This window comes from Pipistrellus kuhlii, unplaced genomic scaffold (assembly GCF_014108245.1).
Source record: "Pipistrellus kuhlii isolate mPipKuh1 unplaced genomic scaffold, mPipKuh1.p scaffold_m20_p_14, whole genome shotgun sequence".
Taxonomy (NCBI): domain Eukaryota; kingdom Metazoa; phylum Chordata; class Mammalia; order Chiroptera; family Vespertilionidae; genus Pipistrellus; species Pipistrellus kuhlii.
The window spans coordinates 30,287,147-30,308,666 of NW_023425449.1; the positions used below are offsets into that span (position 1 = coordinate 30,287,147).

General features: G+C 36.1%; 1 protein-coding gene across 7 annotated transcripts in view; it reads right to left on the reverse strand.

Annotated features, from left to right (window-relative positions):
- PDE7A (phosphodiesterase 7A) overlaps nucleotides 1–21,520 on the reverse strand; it is an 82,107-nt gene that overhangs the window by 35,007 nt on the left and 25,580 nt on the right. For 5 of the 7 annotated variants that reach the window (XR_004987774.2, XR_006741580.1, XM_036437070.2 and 2 more), the window contains exons 2-3: nucleotides 8,105–8,165; nucleotides 4,583–4,666 (exon numbers count right to left, since the gene is read on the reverse strand). Coding sequence is in view for 5 of the 7 variants with exons in the window: in XM_036437070.2 (XP_036292963.1) it covers nucleotides 4,583–4,666; nucleotides 8,105–8,165 (145 nt within the window). In the remaining 2 variants the exon portion in view is untranslated. Of the gene's footprint in view, nucleotides 1–4,582; nucleotides 4,667–8,104; nucleotides 8,166–15,404; nucleotides 15,576–21,520 lie in introns of those variants that run through there. The other 2 variants (XM_045581445.1, XM_045581444.1) reach the window with 2 other exon arrangements.

Genomic DNA, 21,520 nt, shown 5'->3' on the forward strand with positions numbered 1-21,520 from the left:
AAGAGGGAGCCTCATCCCAGGCGGAATCAGCCATGCCTTAGCTTGCTGCTGGGGCCCTTGACAGCTCCAAATCTAGTTCAGCTGCACCCCAGACTCAGGAGTGAGGAGGGAGCCCAATTCCTGTGGAATCAGCTGTTGGTTAGTTTGCTGTTGGGGACCTGACAGCCCTGAATCTGGTTCATCCACACCCTGAACTCAAGACAGGAGGCAGGAGGGAGCACGATTCCTTGCACAATCAGGTGTTGGATGGCTTGTTGCTGGGGCCAACCTCCCGTGGTCTCTCCCCCTGGCAGCCCCCCCTCCATCGACCCCGATTGCCCACCAGGCTGAGGGACCCCACCCGTGCACAAATTCATGCACCGAGCCTCTAGATATTATGTAAGCAAGCTCAAAATAACATGTAACTAAAAGAATGATGTAAGTTTAGAGACCTATAAATTTAGAGCAAACAAGGTAAGTTTTGACAAAAAGTTAATATGGAATTCATTTCATCAAGTCTAATAGATTTAAGACTCAAATACTGTATTTCAAGACACCAGGTATATGGCCAATTGAACATAGAAAAATATGTGCTGGAATATTGGGAGTCTTAATCCAGTCCTGCCCACTTAGTCAGCCAACTTACTCAAAAGGAGGAAAGGAAAATGAGAAAGTTGCCTGGTTATCTCCATAGGGTTGAGTGAAAGCAGACATTTGAGAAAGGTTGTGGGTCCTGTAAAAAAACTCTTTTCAGAATAAATCAGTTTTTCTGTATTCCTAGCTTGCTCAAAACTTTGTCAAGAAGTGCCTGTTGAATTTTATCAAATGCATTTGTGGTGTATAAAGTCTATCCATGGTGTTTCTCCTTTATTCTATTAATGTAATGAATTACAATGACTGATTTTTGAATGTTAAAACAATCTTACATGTTTGGAAAAATATAAATTAAGTCAAAATATATTATTCTTCCTATGAATTGCATTTAATTTAATAACATGTTATCTAGGATGTTTCATTTATGTCTGTGAGTGATAATGGCTGTAATTTTCTGTTCTTGTCTTATACTTCTCAGGTTTTAGTATCAAGATTCTGTTATTCTTACCTAAGTGGTGAAGTGTACCCTTTTTCTCTTATTCTTGAGAGTTTGTGAATAAAATTTTAGTTTTATGGTTATTTATTTTTTCCCATCACTTCGAAGTAATCTTCTAGTTTCTTGGTTTCTATTAAAAATGAAATAACCTGTTTCTGACAATCTCCTAGTTGCTTCTTTGAAGGTAATAATTTTCTTTTTCTCTTTTAAATGTTTTCTCTCTGATTTTGGTTATAAGTTATTCTTTGCTACATCTAGGTGTGGTTATCTTATAATGTTTTTGTACCTGAGATTCATAATGCTCCCCCCCCCCCCATAATGCTTCTTGAATCTGTACCTTAATGTCTTTTATCAAGTCATAGAGATTTCTCAGGCATTATCCTTCCAAAGACTGCTTCTGCTATATTCTCCCCCTCCTCTGCTGGGACTCTAATTACCTTTCAGTACATTTTGTATCAGATTGGAGATAGAAGACTGAAACATTTTTAAACCATACTTCACTGACAAGTGGAGTCTATGTCCTCTCTGCATGAATCTGAACAAGTGGTGTGTCAAGCTGATGGACAGAATATAAAAACATGATGTTGTACTAGTGTCCAGGCCCAGACCATCCAAGACTAGAAACTCCCACACTTCTCTCTTGGAATGCTTGCTCTGGGGAAAGGCAACTGCCAAGACTAACTACCATTAACAAAGAGAGAATTCCTGGCCAGCCCCAGAAATTCCAGCCGTCCCAGCCCTGGTACCAGAAATGAACGTGCAGAAGCCATTGTGGATACCTAGCCCCAGGAGATAGCATGTAGAGAAGGACCAAGCCCCCAGACACACTGACCTAGTGGAGTCACCCCAGCCATCTCTAGCCGTTTGAACTAACCCAGCTGAAGATTAAGACATTATGAAGCACAAACCTTACCCAGACTGAATTTTTAACCCTCAGATTCATGATGATAAAAAAAGGTGGTTGTTTTATGCCAGTAAGTTTTGGGGTTACTTGTTACTACTGAGAAAGGTAATCCTCCACAAAGGCCCAGGGTCAGTTTTCTTTCTTATTGGATGTGCCAAGAATGCCAAGCCCTAACCAATCATTACCTGGGCCATTTCTCAGGACTGTGTTTACAGCTGGCATCCTTAGGGGTAAGTAAGATCTTTTCCTGGGACAAAGAGTATTTTTACTATAAAAGAGGTAAATTCCACCAAGCTCATTATTCCTTAGAGGTGATGCAGACTCATTGTTTGTAAAATATTCACATGTCTGCCTGGGTACTGGAGAAACTGACACAATATGATATTCAAGTTGTTGTGTCATGAATAATAAAGTCCTTTGTCTCTGAACCAGAAGTTTTGTGCCTTCTGCCAACATCTATGAAGCAATACTAGACAAACTTGTTACCTTATAAGGTAAAATCCCAGCTGCTTCACAATTCTTGACAGGCACAGAGCAATATATAACTGGAACATATTCCATATCTTTTCTGTATTTTCTATGCTTTGCCTCATTGTGTTTCATTCTAAATATTTTCTTCTGACTTATGTTCCAATTCACTAATTACCTTTTCATTTTGGTCTCATTTGCTATTAAAATCATCTCAAATTAGTTCATATTTAAGGTATGGTATTTTTCAGTCTTAGAGTTTCCAACTGGTTCTTCTTTTGTAATTTCCAGTTCTCCAATGAAGTTCTTATTTATCTTTATCAATGTAATTACATTTACTTTAAAAAAAAAAGTTTTTATTGATTTGAAGAGGGGAAGAGAGAGAAACATCAATGATAGAGAAACATCAATGAGAGAGAAACATCAATTGCCTGCCTCCTGTGTGATCCCCTACTGGGGATCAAGCTGGCAACCAAGGCATGTGGCTTGATGGAGAATCGACCTGGTGACTTCTTGTTCATGGGTCGATGCTTAGTGACCCCATGAACAGTATGTACAATAATTAGTTATTTTAAAGCCCATGTACAATAATCCCATATGGATATTTCTATTGTCTGTTGTTTCCTCTTCACTTTGGTCACACTGTCTTGTCTCATGCCTTTTTATTTTTCAGTCAGTGTTTGATATTGCATATGAAAAATGTTTAGTAAATTGAGACTAAGAGGATTAATATTTACTTCTGGCAAATGACTAGAGGCATTAAAGCCACAGATAATCTTAATCTAATCACTAGAGATGTTTCAAAGCTGGGATTTGTTTCTACAGTTTACTTCAGGGTTTCTAACTTAAACACTGAGGTTTTACCAGAACCAATCTACAAGTGTTGGTGAGCTCTGAACACCTGTTTTTGTTTTTCCTGCCCTTAAATGTCCACCAAAGTCTCTGCTCGGCTTATCCACCTTTCTCAGAATCAACAGATGCTACTAAGGGGAAAGCAGCCTGAAAAAGGAGCTCATCTTTCTGCCTTCATAGCATTCTGATATACTAAATACATCTTCTACCAATCTTTCCAATATTCTTAACCAGAGAATTAATCCAAATAAGTTAACCAACATTACCAAAAGTGGAACTTCTCCAAAAATACGTTTAATGTGTTTAATACTTAAAGTTTTAGAAGTTTTGTTTTTTTCCATTTTCTCCATTGTGGGCCAGACCAACATAATGTTTGTTTGTTTGTTTGTTTGTTTGTTTAATTTCTTTATTGATTAAGGTATCACATATTTGTCCTCAACCCCCCCATTCCAAACCCCTAGCCCCTATTGTCCTTGACCACTGGTTAGGCTCATATATAATGTTTATTTTCAAAATGTGCATTCTACCAAACATTTTAAAGGTGATGTGTATTTTCAAATAAACCAAAAAGATATACCTTGTTAATTATGTAATATCTTTAGAAAATGTCATTTGCACAAAAACATTTGGAGTAAAGAAGATGAAACATGCGGAGTAAAAATTTTTAAAGAAAATATATTTTTAGAAATAGATGCATAAATATAGAGAACAGACAGATGGTTGCCAGAGGGGAGGGAAGTTAGGAGGCTGGATGAAAAAAGTGAAGGGTTTAAGAAGTACAAATTGATAGCCACAAAACAGTCACCAGAGTGTAAAGTACAGCATAGGAGATGTAGTCAATAACCCTGTAATAACTATGTGTGGTGCCAGGTGGGTATGGGAAATATTGGGAGATCACTTTGTAAAGTATATGATTGTCTAAATACTATGCTGTACACCTGAAATTAATATAAATAATATTGAGTGTTAACTATAATTAACAAATACAATTTTAAAATCAAGGAAAAACATTTTTTTCCAAGGAAAAAATGTACCAAAGTAATTTCACATTTCAATTAAAAAGGAGGAAAAGTACATCAGCTTTCATACTTCTAATTATCTCTAAACATTTTACTAACATCACCTAGGAATAAAGTGTCATTTACTGTGACCCAGTATTTTTAAAACATTCCAAACATAGTAATACAGTTTTCTTTTATATTCTTTTTCCCTTGGAAAATTATGTAATTTTATAAAGATCTGAAGTTTGCTCAATGTCTAAGAGAAATATTGTATCTGCCCACACTTACCGTGAAAAATACGAAAATCAATATATGGATGAGAACCTCTTCTTTCTGATTCAAATCCTGCTCGACTCCTTACGCGTACATCTCCTGGATGGGTCAAGGATGAAACACAGCTGAGAAGGCCGCCCTCTTGGAAGAAACTCCCGTATGCAACAAAGGCCTATGTGGCGTGACAGCCATAAGCAGTGAGTTGCCCACTAGTAATACATACGGATTGAGTAACTAAGAGCTGCCTTATATAAACTTTCAGGACTGAGTTGTAAAGCTAAATGGACATTTTTTTAAATCTACTTCTACAATAATTATTATAATAATCTATAGTTTAAAGTTAGCTTTCTGAAAGATGAGTCAAGTATATGATAATTCAACCAACTATTTTATTACTCACAAGGAGTTAAAAAAACAAAACAAAACAAAAAAAAAACCCTCAGCACAAAATGTTAAAAAGCCACAGGAAGAAACAAGTATTTATGAACTGTTTACTTGATACCTAGGCACTATACTACAGTTTATTGGGGATATGAAACAACAGAAAACTCATTACCTATTCTCAATCAGCCTACAATTTTCTGATGTACAGAAAAGTAAAATGATCTGCCTTGTTCAATCTGGTCAATCTCTCTTTTCTCGTTGGCAGTGGTATACCCAAGGCCTTCGGCTGGTGCTCACATTTTGTTCTTTACAATCTCACACTGTTTCTCTGTGTATCCATATGATGTTCAGATGCTCTTCTCCCTACAGCACCACTGCAAATCATGGACCAGGCATTTTTTTTGTGTGCTTTATAGGCATTATTTTATTTAATTCTCTAGCCAATTCTAACAGGGAGGATCTTTATCCTATTTTATAGATGTGGAAACTGAGATTTTGAGAAGTAGCATGCCCATGAAACAAAGCTAGTGTAAAGGGTGAGTGAGGACTTAGCCCTCACTCAGGAGGCTCCACTATATTCCACAGTTCCCAGATTCATAAACTTTAAATCTCCAGTCCCTATCTGGGTGTTCTTGTAATTCTAGGCAGCTGGAAGGCTTTCCTGCTTTCACTCTTTGTTTCTCTAAGTGAGGCCATCATTTCTACATGAGTCTATGCCACAAAGACTAACCACTTCTCTCAAGTGCTGATTCCTTCACCTTGTAGTAAATGTTTACTGTGCACCCAACCACACTTCAGGCTCAGGAAATACAGCAGCAAGCAAAATACAAGTCCCTGTCTTCATGGATCTTATCTTTTCATGGAATGAGGCAAATAGTAAAATAAATAGTTTCGTTCTATAGCTGATGGCAGCTGGTAACATGGAGAAAATGAAAGCAAGGTAGAGGAGGAGCGACTCATTAGTGTGGTCAGAGAAGGCCTCACTGAAAAGGAGGCGTCTGAGCAAAGACCTGAAGGAAGTGAGGTTGGGAGCCATATGGTATCTGGAGGAAGAGGTTTCCTGGCATAAGAAAGAGCAAGTATAATAAGTAAATACTCTTAGATGGGAGTATGCTTGGCATGTTCAAGGTCAAGCAAAGAGGGCAGCATGGCTGACGTGAGGTAAGTGAAGGGAACTGGTGGGAGGGAGTAGGGCCAGATCATATTGGATCTTCGTGGGACATAATAGCTTTGGCTGTTACTCTGTGATAGAAAACTATTAAAGAATTTCAAATATGTGAGTAAGAGTAATTTAACTTATATCTGCAAAGGCTGACTCTGTGCATACTAGAGTTGTTTAGAGTCATAGAGGTAAACTAGTTAAGAAGAGCAATAAACACAGCAGTAACTATGGCTTGTAGGGAGGCGACATGGGAAGATGTTGGTCAAGGGGTACAACACATGAGTTATGCAAGATGAGCTCTAATGTACAACAATGCGATTAAAGTTAAAAATCCACTATGGCTGAGCACATATGGTAACAGCATGTGGGGGATGGGGCAGAATTCTGGTTATATTTTGCAGGTACCAGCCAAGAAGATTTACTGATAAAGTAGACATAGAGTACAGAAGAAATAAGAGTCAAGAATGACTCCAGAGAATGGAGTTACATTTTCTGGGATGGCAAGACTGCAAAATGAACAGCCTCGAGTACACAAATCTTTTGTCTAATAGACATTTTAAATGTGAAGTACCCATTATACGCCCCTGTGGAGAAGTTCAACATAGTTTTAAAAAATGAGTCTAAAAAGCTGTTTCAAGGAGAGCAGAATCCTGAATAGGTTTGGAGAGAGATGGAGACAGTGAAGAGGAAAGAGCTGAACATTCGTGGGGAGACAATATGTACCAGACTAGAATGAAACTGAGGAAGATAAGATACACAAGCTAAATTAAAGAAGGGGAAAATGAAAAAGAGCAAAATCAGGACTCTGGAGAACATTCAGGCTTAAGAGTATGAAAAGGAATTAATGAAAAAGGCAAAACAACAACAACAAAAAGTAGGCGAAGAATAAAAATTGCTCATATCATAGAATTGAGGGAAGAATTTGAAGCATGAGAATTGTCATGGAAGATGCCTTTAAGAAAAGATGAGCAAACTTTTTACAGTTTGAATTAAAGTACAAGGGATGTAGAGTGTGGAGGTAAAGAGTGAAATCTGATAAAGAGAAAAAGAAAATTATGGACATATATGTGAAAATTCATATTACTTTGTGGACTTAATCAATACATTAAAAACTTAAGAACTGCCGAAACCGGTTTGGCTCAGTGGATAGAGCATCGGCTTGGGGACTGAAGGGTCCCGGGTTCAATTCCGGTCAAGGGCATGTACCTTGGTTGCGGGCATGTCCCCAGTAGGGGGTGTGCAAGAGGCAGCTGATTGATGACTCTCTCTCATTGATGTTTCTAACTCTCTATCTCTCTCCCTTCCTCTCTGTACAAAATCAATAAAATATATTAAATAATAAATAAATAAATAAAAATAAAAACTTAAGAACTAAGATTAGAAGACGCATGGTCCTCTCCTCACCAGCCAACTGAAAACAAAATACACCCAGTGACAGGACTCTGGTCAGGTATTTCATGGCCTCTTCTTTGTCTGTTCTAGCATGGACAACTGTTTAGTACTTAGCAACTCTACAAATCTAATATTATTTTTATAAAGAACTAGAGGCCCGATGCACAAAATTCTTGCAAGAGTAGGCCTTCTTCCCCTGGCTGCTGGCATCAGCTTCCCTCTGGCATCCAGAACCGGCTTCCCTCGCAGGAGGCCCCGCCCACTCACCACAGCCCATGGGTTGGGTTGTAGCCATGGCTTTGTCTGGATGTCATCAGGAAGGACGTCCGGTCTAATTAGCATATTAGTATAGATACTCAGGATGCAATTTAAAATTGAGCAAGAGTGACAGAGTCCCAGTTATTATGCCAGATAATAACTTAAATGCCACTTTATTCACATCACATTTAATATTGGTTTCTAGACTCAATTTCAAAGTAATAGATTACTTCTGCTGTAAACAGGGATGAAAAGCTATCTAATTAAATATATCTCAATTTCAAATAATAGCAGGTGATAATAAAATTAATTGATATTGGTACAAAATAAAAAATGCTTACCTAGCATACGAATGTACAACGCAGTCTGGTCCGAGCTGTCATAGGAAATAGCTCCACGCCTCTAAAAAAACAAACATACACACATTTTAAATGCCTAACAATTAGATATGACATAAAATTCAATTCAACAAACATGTATTATTTATGAAGCACAATCAAAAGTTGGATATACAAAATAAAATTAGTTACATATGGCATCTGCTCTTGAAATCTAGAGTTATAAAGACAAATAGTCATAACCCAATAAGGTTAAGCACTACCATAAACGTGGATTTGGAGTGAGGTACACGCAGTACGTGGAAATCAATGTTGGAGTATGTCAGACAAGCCCACTTAGGGAATTCCTTCTGTAGAGGTAAAGAGAACTAAAAAGAGAGATGGCTCAACTGCTTTATTATTCCCTTCCTATAAACATGTACGAAGAAGCAGACAATCAAGAATCATCAGACACCTGAAGAAACCCATTAGCTAAAAAGAAATGGAATGAAGTAAAAAACCAAATGGCCCACAGGCTAGCAAGAAATAAAAAAATATCAGGAGTGTACTTCAAGAGATCTGAGAAGACAATGAATTTATGAAACAAACAAACAAACAAAAAACAACCCACAGGCTGCCATTGAAAGAGCAAATTTGAAAATATATTTTACGTTTAAAATAAACATAAAAATATATCTTGCAACATTATTCATACTAGCCCCAATTTAGAAAAATGGATAGATAAAATGTAGTTTAGCCATATAAGGGAGTAATATCCAGACCAAAAAAAAGGAAGAAAGTACAGATGCAGGGTACAACCTTGAGAAGAGTATGTTGAGTAAAATGAGCCAGTCACAAAGTACCACATAGTATATGACTCCATTTACATGTAATGTCCAACTTAGGCAAATCCAAAGATAGAAAGTAAACTGGTGGTTGTCTAGAGGTAGGCAAATTGGCAGGAAATGAGGAGTGAATGCTAATGGGTGCAGAATTCTATCTGCATTGATGAAAATGTTCTCAAATTAATTGTAGTCATGATTGCACACATTTGAATATACTCAATCACTGAATTGAACACTTTAGATGGATGAATTATATGATATGTGAATTACGTATCAATGAAGCCATTATATAAAAGCAAATGTTGCAGACTTTAAAATATAATTACTAAAACAAAATAATTAAAAGAGCTGAAACACCCTCAACAAGTTCTGCCCACTGTATACCCTCACAGTCATCTCCCTTCCTCTAGCTTCTTCATTCTGTCTCAGACAAGAGCATCTCTCCCCTGGACATCTGCAAGGGGCTGGTTTTCCTGATGCATATCTTGGTTCCTAGTCCACTCTTCCCACAGAACCAAGAGTGAACATTTCAACTTATTGCTCAAAACCCTCCAAATGACTCCCACTGCACTTTAAATAAAGTCCAAACACCAAGCTCTGATTTGCAAAGGCACCCAAGGTCTGCCTACCTCTTTCTATCTCCTCACCACATGACCCAGCCAGCGTGGCCTCCTTGCTCCTCCTCAATCTCACCAAACATATGGCCTTTACCTGCCGGGGTCACTGCATCACTGTTCCCTCTCATCTCTCAGGTTCAACAGGAAATGTCACCTCTTCCGAGAGGCATTCCCAGTCTACCAATCTGAAGTCCCCTGAGATCACCCTCTTCCATAGCTCCCTGCCTCCGTGCTCTCAACGGCATTAGCAGATGTTACTTTGTTTGCTTGTTCTAAAATAAAAGCTCCACAAGAGCAGGAACTGTATTCCTGGCCCCCAAAACAATAGCTGTTATTTAGTAGATTCTAAATAAATATTTGGTAAATAAATTATTAAGTGACTTACTGCAAATAAGTTAATGAATAGCACTGATATAAAGACAGCTTAAAAACCGAGGAGATAAAATTAACAGAATCTAACTCTTGTAGAGGCAGAGACTTTCTTCACTGCTGCATCTTCAGATCAAGAATAAATCCCAACATTTAGAACACAGTCTAGCACATCAAAAATGATCAATAATATTAGTTGAATAAACAGGTAAGCAAATTGTTTTTATTTTTTATTTTTTAAACCTCACTCAAAGATATGTTTATTGATTTGAGAGAGGAAGAAACATTGATGTGAGAGAGAAACATGAATCTGTATATGGCACCACCAAGGATTGAATTCACAACCTAGGTGTGTGCCCTGACCAGAAATCAAATCCTCAATCTTTTGGAGTATGGGACAACACTCCAAAATTTTAAAAACATTAAAAAAAATATATGATCACATTAAAGTATTTTTAAATAGGAAAGGTCTTTCTACCTGTCCAATAAAATCCAAAATTCATGAAAATTGATCATTTTGGGCACTAAAGTTATATTTTATATGGTAAAACATATCATAAACAAAGGCAAAAGACAAACCTCAAACCAAGAAAAATGAGTTCAACAGATATAACAAAAGGCTAATTTCCCCCTACTTCAGTACAACCTAAAAATGAAAGGGAAAAAAAGATGTCTCACAAATCAATTAGAAAATGATGAATAATGTAGAAAACATGTAGAACATAAGCATATGACTCACAAGGAAAGAAATAATCCAATAAACACAAGAAAAAATGTTCAACTTAATTAACAAAAGAAATTACATATTTAAGCATGAGACTGCATTTTACCTATCAGATTAATGATGTTCTTCCATCACAAAACTCTCAAGGAAAAATAATCTTTTTTATTAGTATTATAAAGAAAACTTATTTAAAGCTCTGGTTTGAATTTAGTATGGGAAACAATTCCCAAATCATTGTTATCTTCTTAATGTTTATCAATTAAGAGAAAATTATCAATTAAATTCTTACATGACTTTATACATCCTTAAGAAACAACAACAACAACAACAAAACAGCCCATGAAATGTGAAAGAAACTAATTTTCAACATTGGTTGTCTCCAAGGAGGCAGGGGGACAGAGGTAGAGGAGGACTTTTCAATGTATAGCTTTTGAATTTTGTAGCATGTATAGTTATATGTTCACTAAATCAAGTTTAAAAGTATAAAAATCTAATTATCTATCTATCTATCTATCTATCTATACACCAAGAAAAGCATATAAAACACACTCATGACAGCATCATGCTTAAAGAGTCTTCCCCCAACACAATATCCTAAGGAAGCCACCTGCACTCTTTCATGGTGAACTACTTATTCTAGAGCAAACAGCCACTTTAATCATACTGATGAGACTACAGATATCATTAAGTAATACCTTGTCATGGTCAACATCTATCAACCTGCTAGTGCCCAATAATAATTTGGATAATAGTTTGCTAAAACAAATTTTAACCTATTTCTAACAGTTCTTCCTTAAAAGTGTTTTTGTTTGTTTGTTTGTTTGTTTTTTAAATGTAGGAAGCATATTTACTAAAGCAGCCACTAACTGCAAAGGTAAAAATCTCATTTATCACTTCACATATTAAAGACAGAGAAAGACTAATATCAACTCTGTTAAATAAAATTAATAATGAACATAATCTAGATTATAACTGACATACTAAAATTTTTTTAAGATAATCACTGTAGACTTACTTGTAGAGGCACTTTAGATATTAAAATGACAGGCTTTGTAGTAATCATAATAAAAACTTGGCAAAAAGGATAGAATTTAATTTTTAATATATATTAACAAGTTAATAGGGATGTGCAAAATATTCTAATTATTCTATTCTTTCCTAATTTAAGTAATTCTGGTCTACAAACTCAGTCTAAATGCTATAGTAAACATAACTCTTACAAAATAAATCCAAATGAGACAAAAATAATTTTAAGAATGCGCTTTAAATGTATGTATCTGAACATATCAATGATAATTCAATTCATTCATTCATCACCTCAAGATTAAAATGAGTATTAAGTTCTCTCATAAACAATTTATCAGGCATCCTCAAACTTTTTAAAGTGGGGGCCAGATCACGGTCCCTCAGAGAGCTGGAGGGCCGGACTATATGAACTACTAATTCCTACTGTAAAACCTCGGCTGCGCTCACTGCCCAAAAAACCTGGTGGGCAGGATCAGACTCCTCTGCGGGCCGCATGTGGCCCGCGGGCCGTAGTTTGAAGACCCCTGATTTAGGTAGAATAAAGTAAAGTACCGTATTTTTCGGACCATAAGATGCTCCAGACCATAAGACGCACCAGTTTTTAGAGAAGGGAAATGAAGAAAAAAAGATTCTGAAACAAATAGTGTCCTAAAATATTTTATGTGCATTAAAACCCAACATCACAGTCATAAACACATGTAATCAACCCTGTAAAGTAAACAGCAGCATTTAGAACCATTTTAGAGCCGGGCAAGCACACAGAGACCACACAGAGCCGGGCAAGTAAAAAAACTTTTTAAAGTATATGTGTAGGCTATATTTGGACCATAAGACGCAGGGACTTTTTCCCCCCACTTCTGGGGGGGAAAAAGTGCGTCTTATGGTCCGAAAAATACGGTAACTCATTTTGAAAAAATACACTATCCTATATAATAAAAGTCTAATATGCTAAGTGTCTGGTCGTCTTATCAACAAATCTAAGCGTAATATGCTAAAGCCGCTCAACTGTTCGCTATGACATACACTGACCACCAGAGAGCAGATGCTCCGACCAATAGGTTAACTTGCTGCTGGGGTCCGGCAGATGGGGACTGAACAAGAGGGGCCCTGGAGCCCTCTCATGGTCCCTCCCCGGCTAGACAACCTCAAGCTTCCCTCCCCAGCCCCAAACATGCACCAATGGGGTCCCTCGGCCTGGCCTGTGCCCTCTCACAATCCAGGACCCCTCAAGGAATGTCATGGCCCAATCTCGCAGCCAGACCGAGGGACCCCACTGATGCACAAATCCATGCACCGGGCCTCTAGTAAGTTATAAATTATAACAATAAGTTTGACTTCCCTATTAGAATCATGGTATTTTATTTATTTTTATTATTATAATTATTTTTAATCCTCACCCATACATTTATTGATTTTTAGAGAGAGGAAGGGAAGTGAGAGAAAGAGAGATACTGAAGTGACAAACATCAATTGGTTGTCTCCTGTATGCACCCTGACTGGGGATCCAACCTGAACTTAGGTAAGTGCCCTGACCAGAAATCGAACCCACAAACTCAGTCTAAACTTTTGGTGCACAGGATGATGCTCAAATAAAACAAGCCACCAGGCCAGAGTGGACTCATGGTACTTTAAGAAATCTCTATATGTGCTTTATACACCAACACTGCAGCACAGACTTAACATATGTATTTTTAATGTTACCATTTTAAAAGCCATATACCAGTAAAACTCTATTTTTAATAAAAATAGTAAAACAAATTTAACCAAATTCCTGTGTCACACTGCCAGTCAGAAAACCCTCAGCTATCATCCACATTCCCACTTCCATCTCACCAGTGAATGGAAACAGCACAGAAATTTCTACTCATGACTATTCTAATTTGGCCATCCTGGGAACAACTTGTAAAGCACAGTATAGGTCAAAACATGGGTGAGGCTGAGCTAATCAGAAACCGGCAGCCGCAGCGCAAACAAGTTAGTTAAACTGTCAGGCTCCACAGGACCTGCTGCCTCTGACAGGAGCCTGGAGTGGCCTGGTAAGACACTCACTGCCTGAAATCAGGGTTGATCACTCTTCCACAAGACTTGACTTACAAGGTAAATGACAAAAGTCGTAAAAGTTGTTCCTGAGGTTAATAGATAACTTTTAAAGACAAATATGTTTTAAAACTGACAAAGAGATTTTAAGTGCTATTGTTTTTTATCTTTTTTCAAGTTTCCACTAAAACGACCTATTGTGAAAAAGCATGTGTATTTCTCTCACATGGTCAAAGTTATAACACATTAACTAACACTTGTTGAGCTCCTCCTCACTCCCTGCCAGAAAATATGCCAGGCGCCTGCATACAAATCTCACAGTCCACACACGATATCTCCGAGGTTGGATTTTTTGGCCTAGTTTTTCTGATCAGTAAACTGACGGTCAAAGGGCTTAGACACAGTAGCACTAAATTAATTTTTTTGTAATATTACAAAGAAACAGTAACATAGTACAACAGATGAAGCCTAGCCAAAGTTCTGAAAGCAATTTTCTCTGATACAGTAAAATATATTCTTATATATGCAAGAAAAACATGCTCGTGTTTGTGTGCCTAAACACTGCATTGACCCACTGAATAGCATTCTTACTAGAAATCACAAACAAAATATTAGCATTCTTTTTGCTTAAAAACTTAAATTTTTGGTGGATATATAAAAAGTAAAGTCTCTGAAAACATCCACAATTCATCTAATGATTAATATTAACTTGACCTTCATTCAATAATTTGGCAAGCTAATCCTTTAAAAACAATGAGTAAATATAGATGTCAATGCAACAAAATTAATTCTTAACTTACAAAATATCAATATAAGGACTTAAAAAATTTGAGTACACTGTTTTTCTTTGAGAGTTCTTCATATCACTAAGAAAACTGTTTCAAGTAAGAGAGAATTATGCTTAAAACGTTATGCTGAAATGTGAGAAGATTACACATCAGGGATTAAAACTTTGCTTGAAAATGAAATGTAATTATATAGGAGGATGCCTTGCAAATTTTAAGTGATTACGGTACTCTTTAATTTCTTAATACAGGAAGACAGAAGCTGCATGGTGCACGAAAGATATAACTATTTTTACATGAATATAGAAAAATAATTTCAAATACTATAATCTTAAATATATCCTACTTTAGACTCATCCAGATAGTATCTGGCTAGCATTCTAACAAGCATTTCTCAAGCCTGATATTTAGAATTCAAATAAAAAAATAATGGCTATAACTTTAAATGTTTCAATATACTATAAGTAAGGCATGCATTTTAGTAGGAGGAAGACCTTAAGAGAGACCATGATAGAGGGTGATAGTTTTTAAAAAGTATATACACTATGATTTTATTTGTGTACTATATTTTAAATTTACATTAGTAAATTCTTCATCTCCAGAAGAAAAAGTTTATAATATGTACACCAAAAGTCTAAATTGTTTAATAATTTTATAATCTTAAAAGTTGACCTGCTTTCATCATAAAAACACCTTTTAAGGAATGATACTGAAGAATGACACCATAAAAAGTCCTTGGTAAGAAATAAGGTGGGAGAAGTACATATAAGCTTTTCAGCTGACAGGTAAAACTCATAGCTCTTTTAATCAGAGAAATAAAAATATAAGCAAAAGGAGAAGAAACTTGACTAGTAATTTCATTCCTACCAAGTATAAAAACTAATAGTTAAGGTCACAATCCTAATAATAAAGATGGCCTACCTTAGAGGCAATCCACTTGATAACAACCAACGCCAGACACCAGATCAATGTAATTCCCATTGGATCAATCAAAAGCCGGCGACATAATCTCCCTTCTCCCCCATCGAGCAATGAGCAAGAAAGGCTGGTCAGGAGTTTGAGAAGAACCAGCTGTCCCTAGGGAAGGGACACTGGCTGCCTTGAACCTTAAGCAGCTGCCTTCAAACAAGGATCACCTGACTCCTCTGAGAATGTGCTGCCAGCCAGCTTCTTACCACTACGTGCTTAATGCCACCACCCAGGGCAGAGGTAGAACAGCGTCAGTAATGTTGGACGAGGAAAGGGAAAAACCTTGGCGAGGACTGACCTAACAGTCTCACAAAACGGAGACCAGAGAGGCCTCAGGCTAGCCCCAAACCCTTCTACAATGTTCACAGTTATGGAGGGCTTTGAAATAACTTTCAAAAGAATGGGTGGCAGTACTAAAAATTCCTTCATTTCTTACACATAGACCAGCTTCATAGTATAATGTCCTGGCATTTTATTCTATCTTTTCAACTTTTAATACTGGCTTTGTTCAACTCTTTATTTCCTTTCTTTTAGTTTAAAAGAAAAGGATTGTTCAGGAGAAGGGGGAAAGAATCAGGATGGAGACATGGAGGGGAAAATAGTAAGAAAGGCCATCCAGAAAGTTCTCTTTTAAATGAATTTCTGTTGAGATTATTTCTGTGTTTATTTCCTAGCTTTACTGCCCAGAGCTGGGGGACCCTGGGCAAGCCTGAGTTCCTTCCCCTTCACAGGAGTCAAACGACAATTATAAAAGCATCTGTGCTCCTGGTAGGCTCTCAATAAACTGTAACTGACTCAGACTTACATATTGAAGACCTAAGGATAATGGCCAAATTCCCTCTAGCTCCACCCCATCACAAGGCTTAACTGTAACCACAATGGTCCATGAGGGGAGCATGCTCTGTGCTTGCCCAGGGCCCCGACAAACCTTCCTGCAGTCCTAGCCGTGAGAGGGTCTAAGTTTCCATTTTTCACACTGGGGAACAGATTGACTCCCTAAAAATGGTCCCTCAGCATCCTCTTCCTAAATTTCTACTACATTTCTAACACTGAAATACAGAGATAAATAATCAAGACACAATCCTCCCAGATCACAACATTTCCTATTTGAATGGAAACAGCTATTGAGTTTATGCTTAAAATCAGAGATCCTTTGCTACTCATGGCACATTTACATCACTCAAATTTTATAAAAATTTCAGGCAATTCAATATACTTACCTTTCTTAATGACAACCTAGTTGCTTTAAATTTTTTTTTCTTATTTTGAGATATGCAATACTACTTGATAAATTACAAGGCTTCTCTGAATAACAAAAAAATTTCAGGAAGATGAAATAAAAACAAAAGCTATTATTTAATTAGTATGAACACTCTTTTACATTATGTGTATTAAAAATTAATCTTTCCACATTGAATCACATAATTTATTATTCCATAAAAAAGTTAACTCTTTTATAACGATAACAAATGTATTATTTTACATTAACTTTTCTCACCTCTCAAAGTCTTACTGAAATATGACAGGGTAACAACAACAAAAAAAGCACTTAACTATACCAAAAAAATTAATGCACAGGATACAACTAAACTTTCCAAAACAGAATCTGATACTGTTAGAAGAAAGTATAAAACATTTACCTTTCTGGGGCTTAAAAAACTAATACATAAAAAATTAAGGCATTAAAAGCAGACCTCACTATTTTAGTAGTGTGTGTGATCAATAAAAAAAGAAAAGATATGACTTTGATCATTGTGTCTTAGAGAAGTAATCCAAGTGCAAATTTTATCCCTGGGCTTTCTGTTATCCACAGGACACCTGTCAATTCTGGCAATAGCCCTTAGCTGTCCATAGAGAGACACGGCATGCCCCTCTCTTGACCAAATTAGGCCATGCTCATCTGCATTGACATCAGTGTCTATAATTTTGGAATCCTGTTGACGGAAATAGCTTATCCCAGAGTTCTTTATACAAAGTAGTGTCTGTAAGAAAACCATAATCAATAATAGAAAAAATTGAACCCTATAGTAAACCTCCTCCAAGTGAGCTTTTATCATTTTAAATTCCACCAGTTTTAACAAGTAATAAATCAGGGTGGCTTTATTTCTTTTACTAAAAATCACATGTAAGAGCTTTTGTATTTTTCATATGGTATGAATTTCAAGATATATAAAACTGACAAAAAACTGTGGTAACTTTTATAATAAAAATTATTTTAAAACTAAAGTAACATGAGAGTTTTACAAGTTAATTAATACCTTTGTATTATACTGATTTTAAGTCCTGAATTAAGTTTTCTGTTATACAGTATCCCAGTATTTGATGGCAACAGATATATGATTAGTCCTAGTATGAAGGAAGTAATTAAAAACAAACAAAACCCTTATAATTTTACAAACATTCAAGTCTTCTGGTCCAGAAAAACTACATCTGATGATAATAAAAAGGACAAAGAGTCTTGCTTATCAAACCACTGTTCATAATAATTTTTAAATTATGGAAAAGTGGAAATGGTCACAATTTTCAGAAGGAAAAAAAAAGCAGTAGAGATTCCACCACTATAGCATTTGGAGTTAGAAAAGGGTCATATAATTTATATAATGCAAGTTTAAGGCCTCTAGTATATTAAGCCAAGAGAATGTCCCAGACACAGGGTTTCTTAATTTCTGCAAGGCTGTACACAGTCTCTGGTGACATCCTTAAGAACAAAACAGAGCAATGTGAGCCCCTCACTACAGTTAGGCAGACTCCTAGCTGACTGAACAAACACATCCAGAAATTAAGTACTTAATATCAAAGTAGTGGAAGAATTCTAGCAGCAAATCAGAGAATTTTGCATTTGATCTTGTCTTGTTCCACCGTTTATTTACTGGCGTGTGGATCATACAAGCACTTATCAAGTCTACACAAAGGGTAAACCAGCATGTTTAATTACAAAATAACTTACACACACACACACACACACACACACACACACACACACAGGTAAAAGGCTAGAATGGTTACATTCTAAGTTAATAAGAGACAGTGAGTAAAGGCAATCTTAGGAGACACTGAGTCAGAAATACCCAGATCACTACTTTCAATACAAGAAACATAAGACTGGGTTCAGTTCTGAATATTACACTGGAAGATTCATACATCTATAACATTTTAAAATGCAGATAAAGACAGAAGATAAATAGTTTTATGAACTGATATGCTTTAGGCAAAGATATATAAAAAGAGGGCCAGAATAGATATTAAAATGCTGTAATTAAAATAAAAAAAACACCCACACACAAAAAACCTAAAGCGTTTGGCTTTATTCTATGAAATTATAGATTAAAAGTAGGACCAATGGGAATAAATCTGTGAAAAATAGGATTCAACTCAATATTATTTTCTAAGAACTTTCTGCAATCAAAACCATGTAAAGTAAAAGGAGCTGTCTCAAACTAGTCTCTGTCTAGGAGGTTGTGGGGCAAGCTAGAACAAATTACCTTGAAGGTCTCTATCAATTCTAATAACCAATACTATAATTTTATATTCAAAGAAGTCTTTCTAAGAAAGCTCAGTCGTTAAAAGCTTTCAATGGGAAATGCTTCCACCACCACTACCCACAGACCTAGCATATTGACTTCCTCAAATCTACTAGAACTAAGTGGTTACTGACATTTACCTTAAAAGGCACTTAAAAAATGCAGTGGGGGTGACACTGGTAAAAGGTACTTTTTAAATGAGAACTATTTATAGGTGAGGAAAACAAACTTCACTTCTAATATGAACAGACCACTACTTGTGGGTAAAATATATAAAGATGTTTAAAACTTAGATACTAAAGAAGAAAAAAATTACTTTCTATGGAGATCGAACAAACTTAGTAAGAAAATTATGAATAAGCATGGCAAGAATCAATAACTGCTTCCCCCTCAAACCAATCAGGGTTGAAGCACAATATAATTCTGAAGTGTACTGTAGGCACACTGAATTGAACAGTACTATTACATCTTCACATACAGTATTGTAAGAGAGACAGACAGATTTTGACCTCTCCAGTGTGTTAGGCAAAAGGGAAATAATGTAAATGAGTCATAGTCCTTGCCCTCACACATCTCAAGTTTTTGTGAGGATTACAAAAAATTACAATTGCCAGCAAATATAAGATGCTATGAACACCAAGATGACACCAAAACTAGGATTTGGTAGCATCAGGGAAGACATACATGGTCAATTGATATTTGACAAAGGTACCTAAGTAATTCAAGGGAAAGTACAGTCTTTTCAACAAATGGCACTAGAAAAACTATATAAACATATGTGGGGGGATGGGAGGAAGGAAACTCAACATGCAATCTGTTGCATACAAAAAAATTTAACACAGATCATATATCTAAACATAAAAGCTAAAATAATTCGATTTCTAAGAAAGTATATGAGAATATACTTGTGATCTTGAGTTAAAAGCACTAATACAAAAACACTAGTCATAAGAGAAAAATATGTTAATTGGACTTCATTATAGTTCAAAACTTCTGCTTTTTCAAAGACAGCACTAAAGTGAAAAAAACTACAAAGAAAATATTTCCAATACATAAATATGACAAAGGACTTGTATCCAGAATCTATTATACATATATTAAAAACATATAACTTAATAAGATAAATAATTCAATTAAAATACAGGCTAAACAGTTGAATAGACAAGTCACAATAGAAAATATATAAATAGCTACTATATATGAAAAGATGTTCATAACCACAAGATACCAGTACACACCCACAAGAATGGCTAAAATTTAAAAGACTGGCAATATCTAGTGTTAACAAGGATGTGGAGCAATCAGAGCTCTGTGTAAATGAAACAGTTCCAAAAAATGATCTGAACATGAATGTTCATAGCAACTTTATTCATAATAATCAAAACTGGTAAGGACACAAGCATCCATCAACTGATAAATTGTGCTATATCCATACAATGAAATACTACTCGGCAATAAAACGAACTATTGACAAATGCAACAACTTAGAGAATCTCAAGAAAAACTGTTAAGTTAAAAAAAAAAAATAAAACAGGAAAAAAAACCCCAATTTCTTATGATTCCATTCTAGGAAGCTCTAAAAGAGACAAAACTAACAGTGGTTGCTTGGGCAGGCTGAGGGAAACGGACCACAAAGGAGCTCAAGAGGACTTTTTGGGGTAACCAGAGTGCAATATCTTGAGTGGGGTATCAGTTACATGATGTACACATTTGTTAAAACTCATCAAACTGTGTATAAATTATACCTCAATAAAGTTGGATTAAAGATTAACTCCATAAAAGAAACCATAGGCATCAGTCTCCAAGAGCTGAGCACAGCTGTTGAGGACAGGCTATGATGGACATCACTCATTCATAGGGCTGCCAGGAGCTGGAGCTGACTCATCAACACTTAACACGCACACAAAGTTGAATTTCAAAATGAGGAGCAATATCTATCCTCTTCCATCCACAAAGGAACTTGAATACAGTTAGAGTGTACCAGTGAAGTTGGGAGTGGTGAGGCGGTTGAAACTTGAGATGTAATAAAGACTTTATCAATAGTTCTAAGGAGTCTGAATTGTACACAAAGAACAAAAGGAAACCACTGAAAAGTTTTATTTAGAAAAGTGATTCATAAATTATATTTTGGAAGAAATACTTTGGGCCCCTGTGTGTGAAATAGATAAATACAGAGGAGACTGAAACGTCAGTCTTCAGATCTGGCCTAGGTTAGGGTAGTGGTCACAGATGGATTCAAGGATGATTTTCTTTAATATTTCAGGAGAGGGTTAAGTGCTTCAAGGATAGCTACACAGAAATGTTTATTCAGTAGCTGGGCTTGTGCTCTAAAGGCCTTCAAAGATAGGTGGGCTAGAGAGAGGGATTTAAGAGTAATCTACTTATCAAGGTTCTAAAATGAGTAAGATTACCCAAAGAAGGAAGATAGTTAAAACTAAAAATCTTTAGGCTCACAAACAGGAAAAGACTGAGAGATCAAAAGGCCAAAACTCACAGTTGTTAACTATTCAAATTAAACACACACCTTCCATACTATATTTTTCTCTC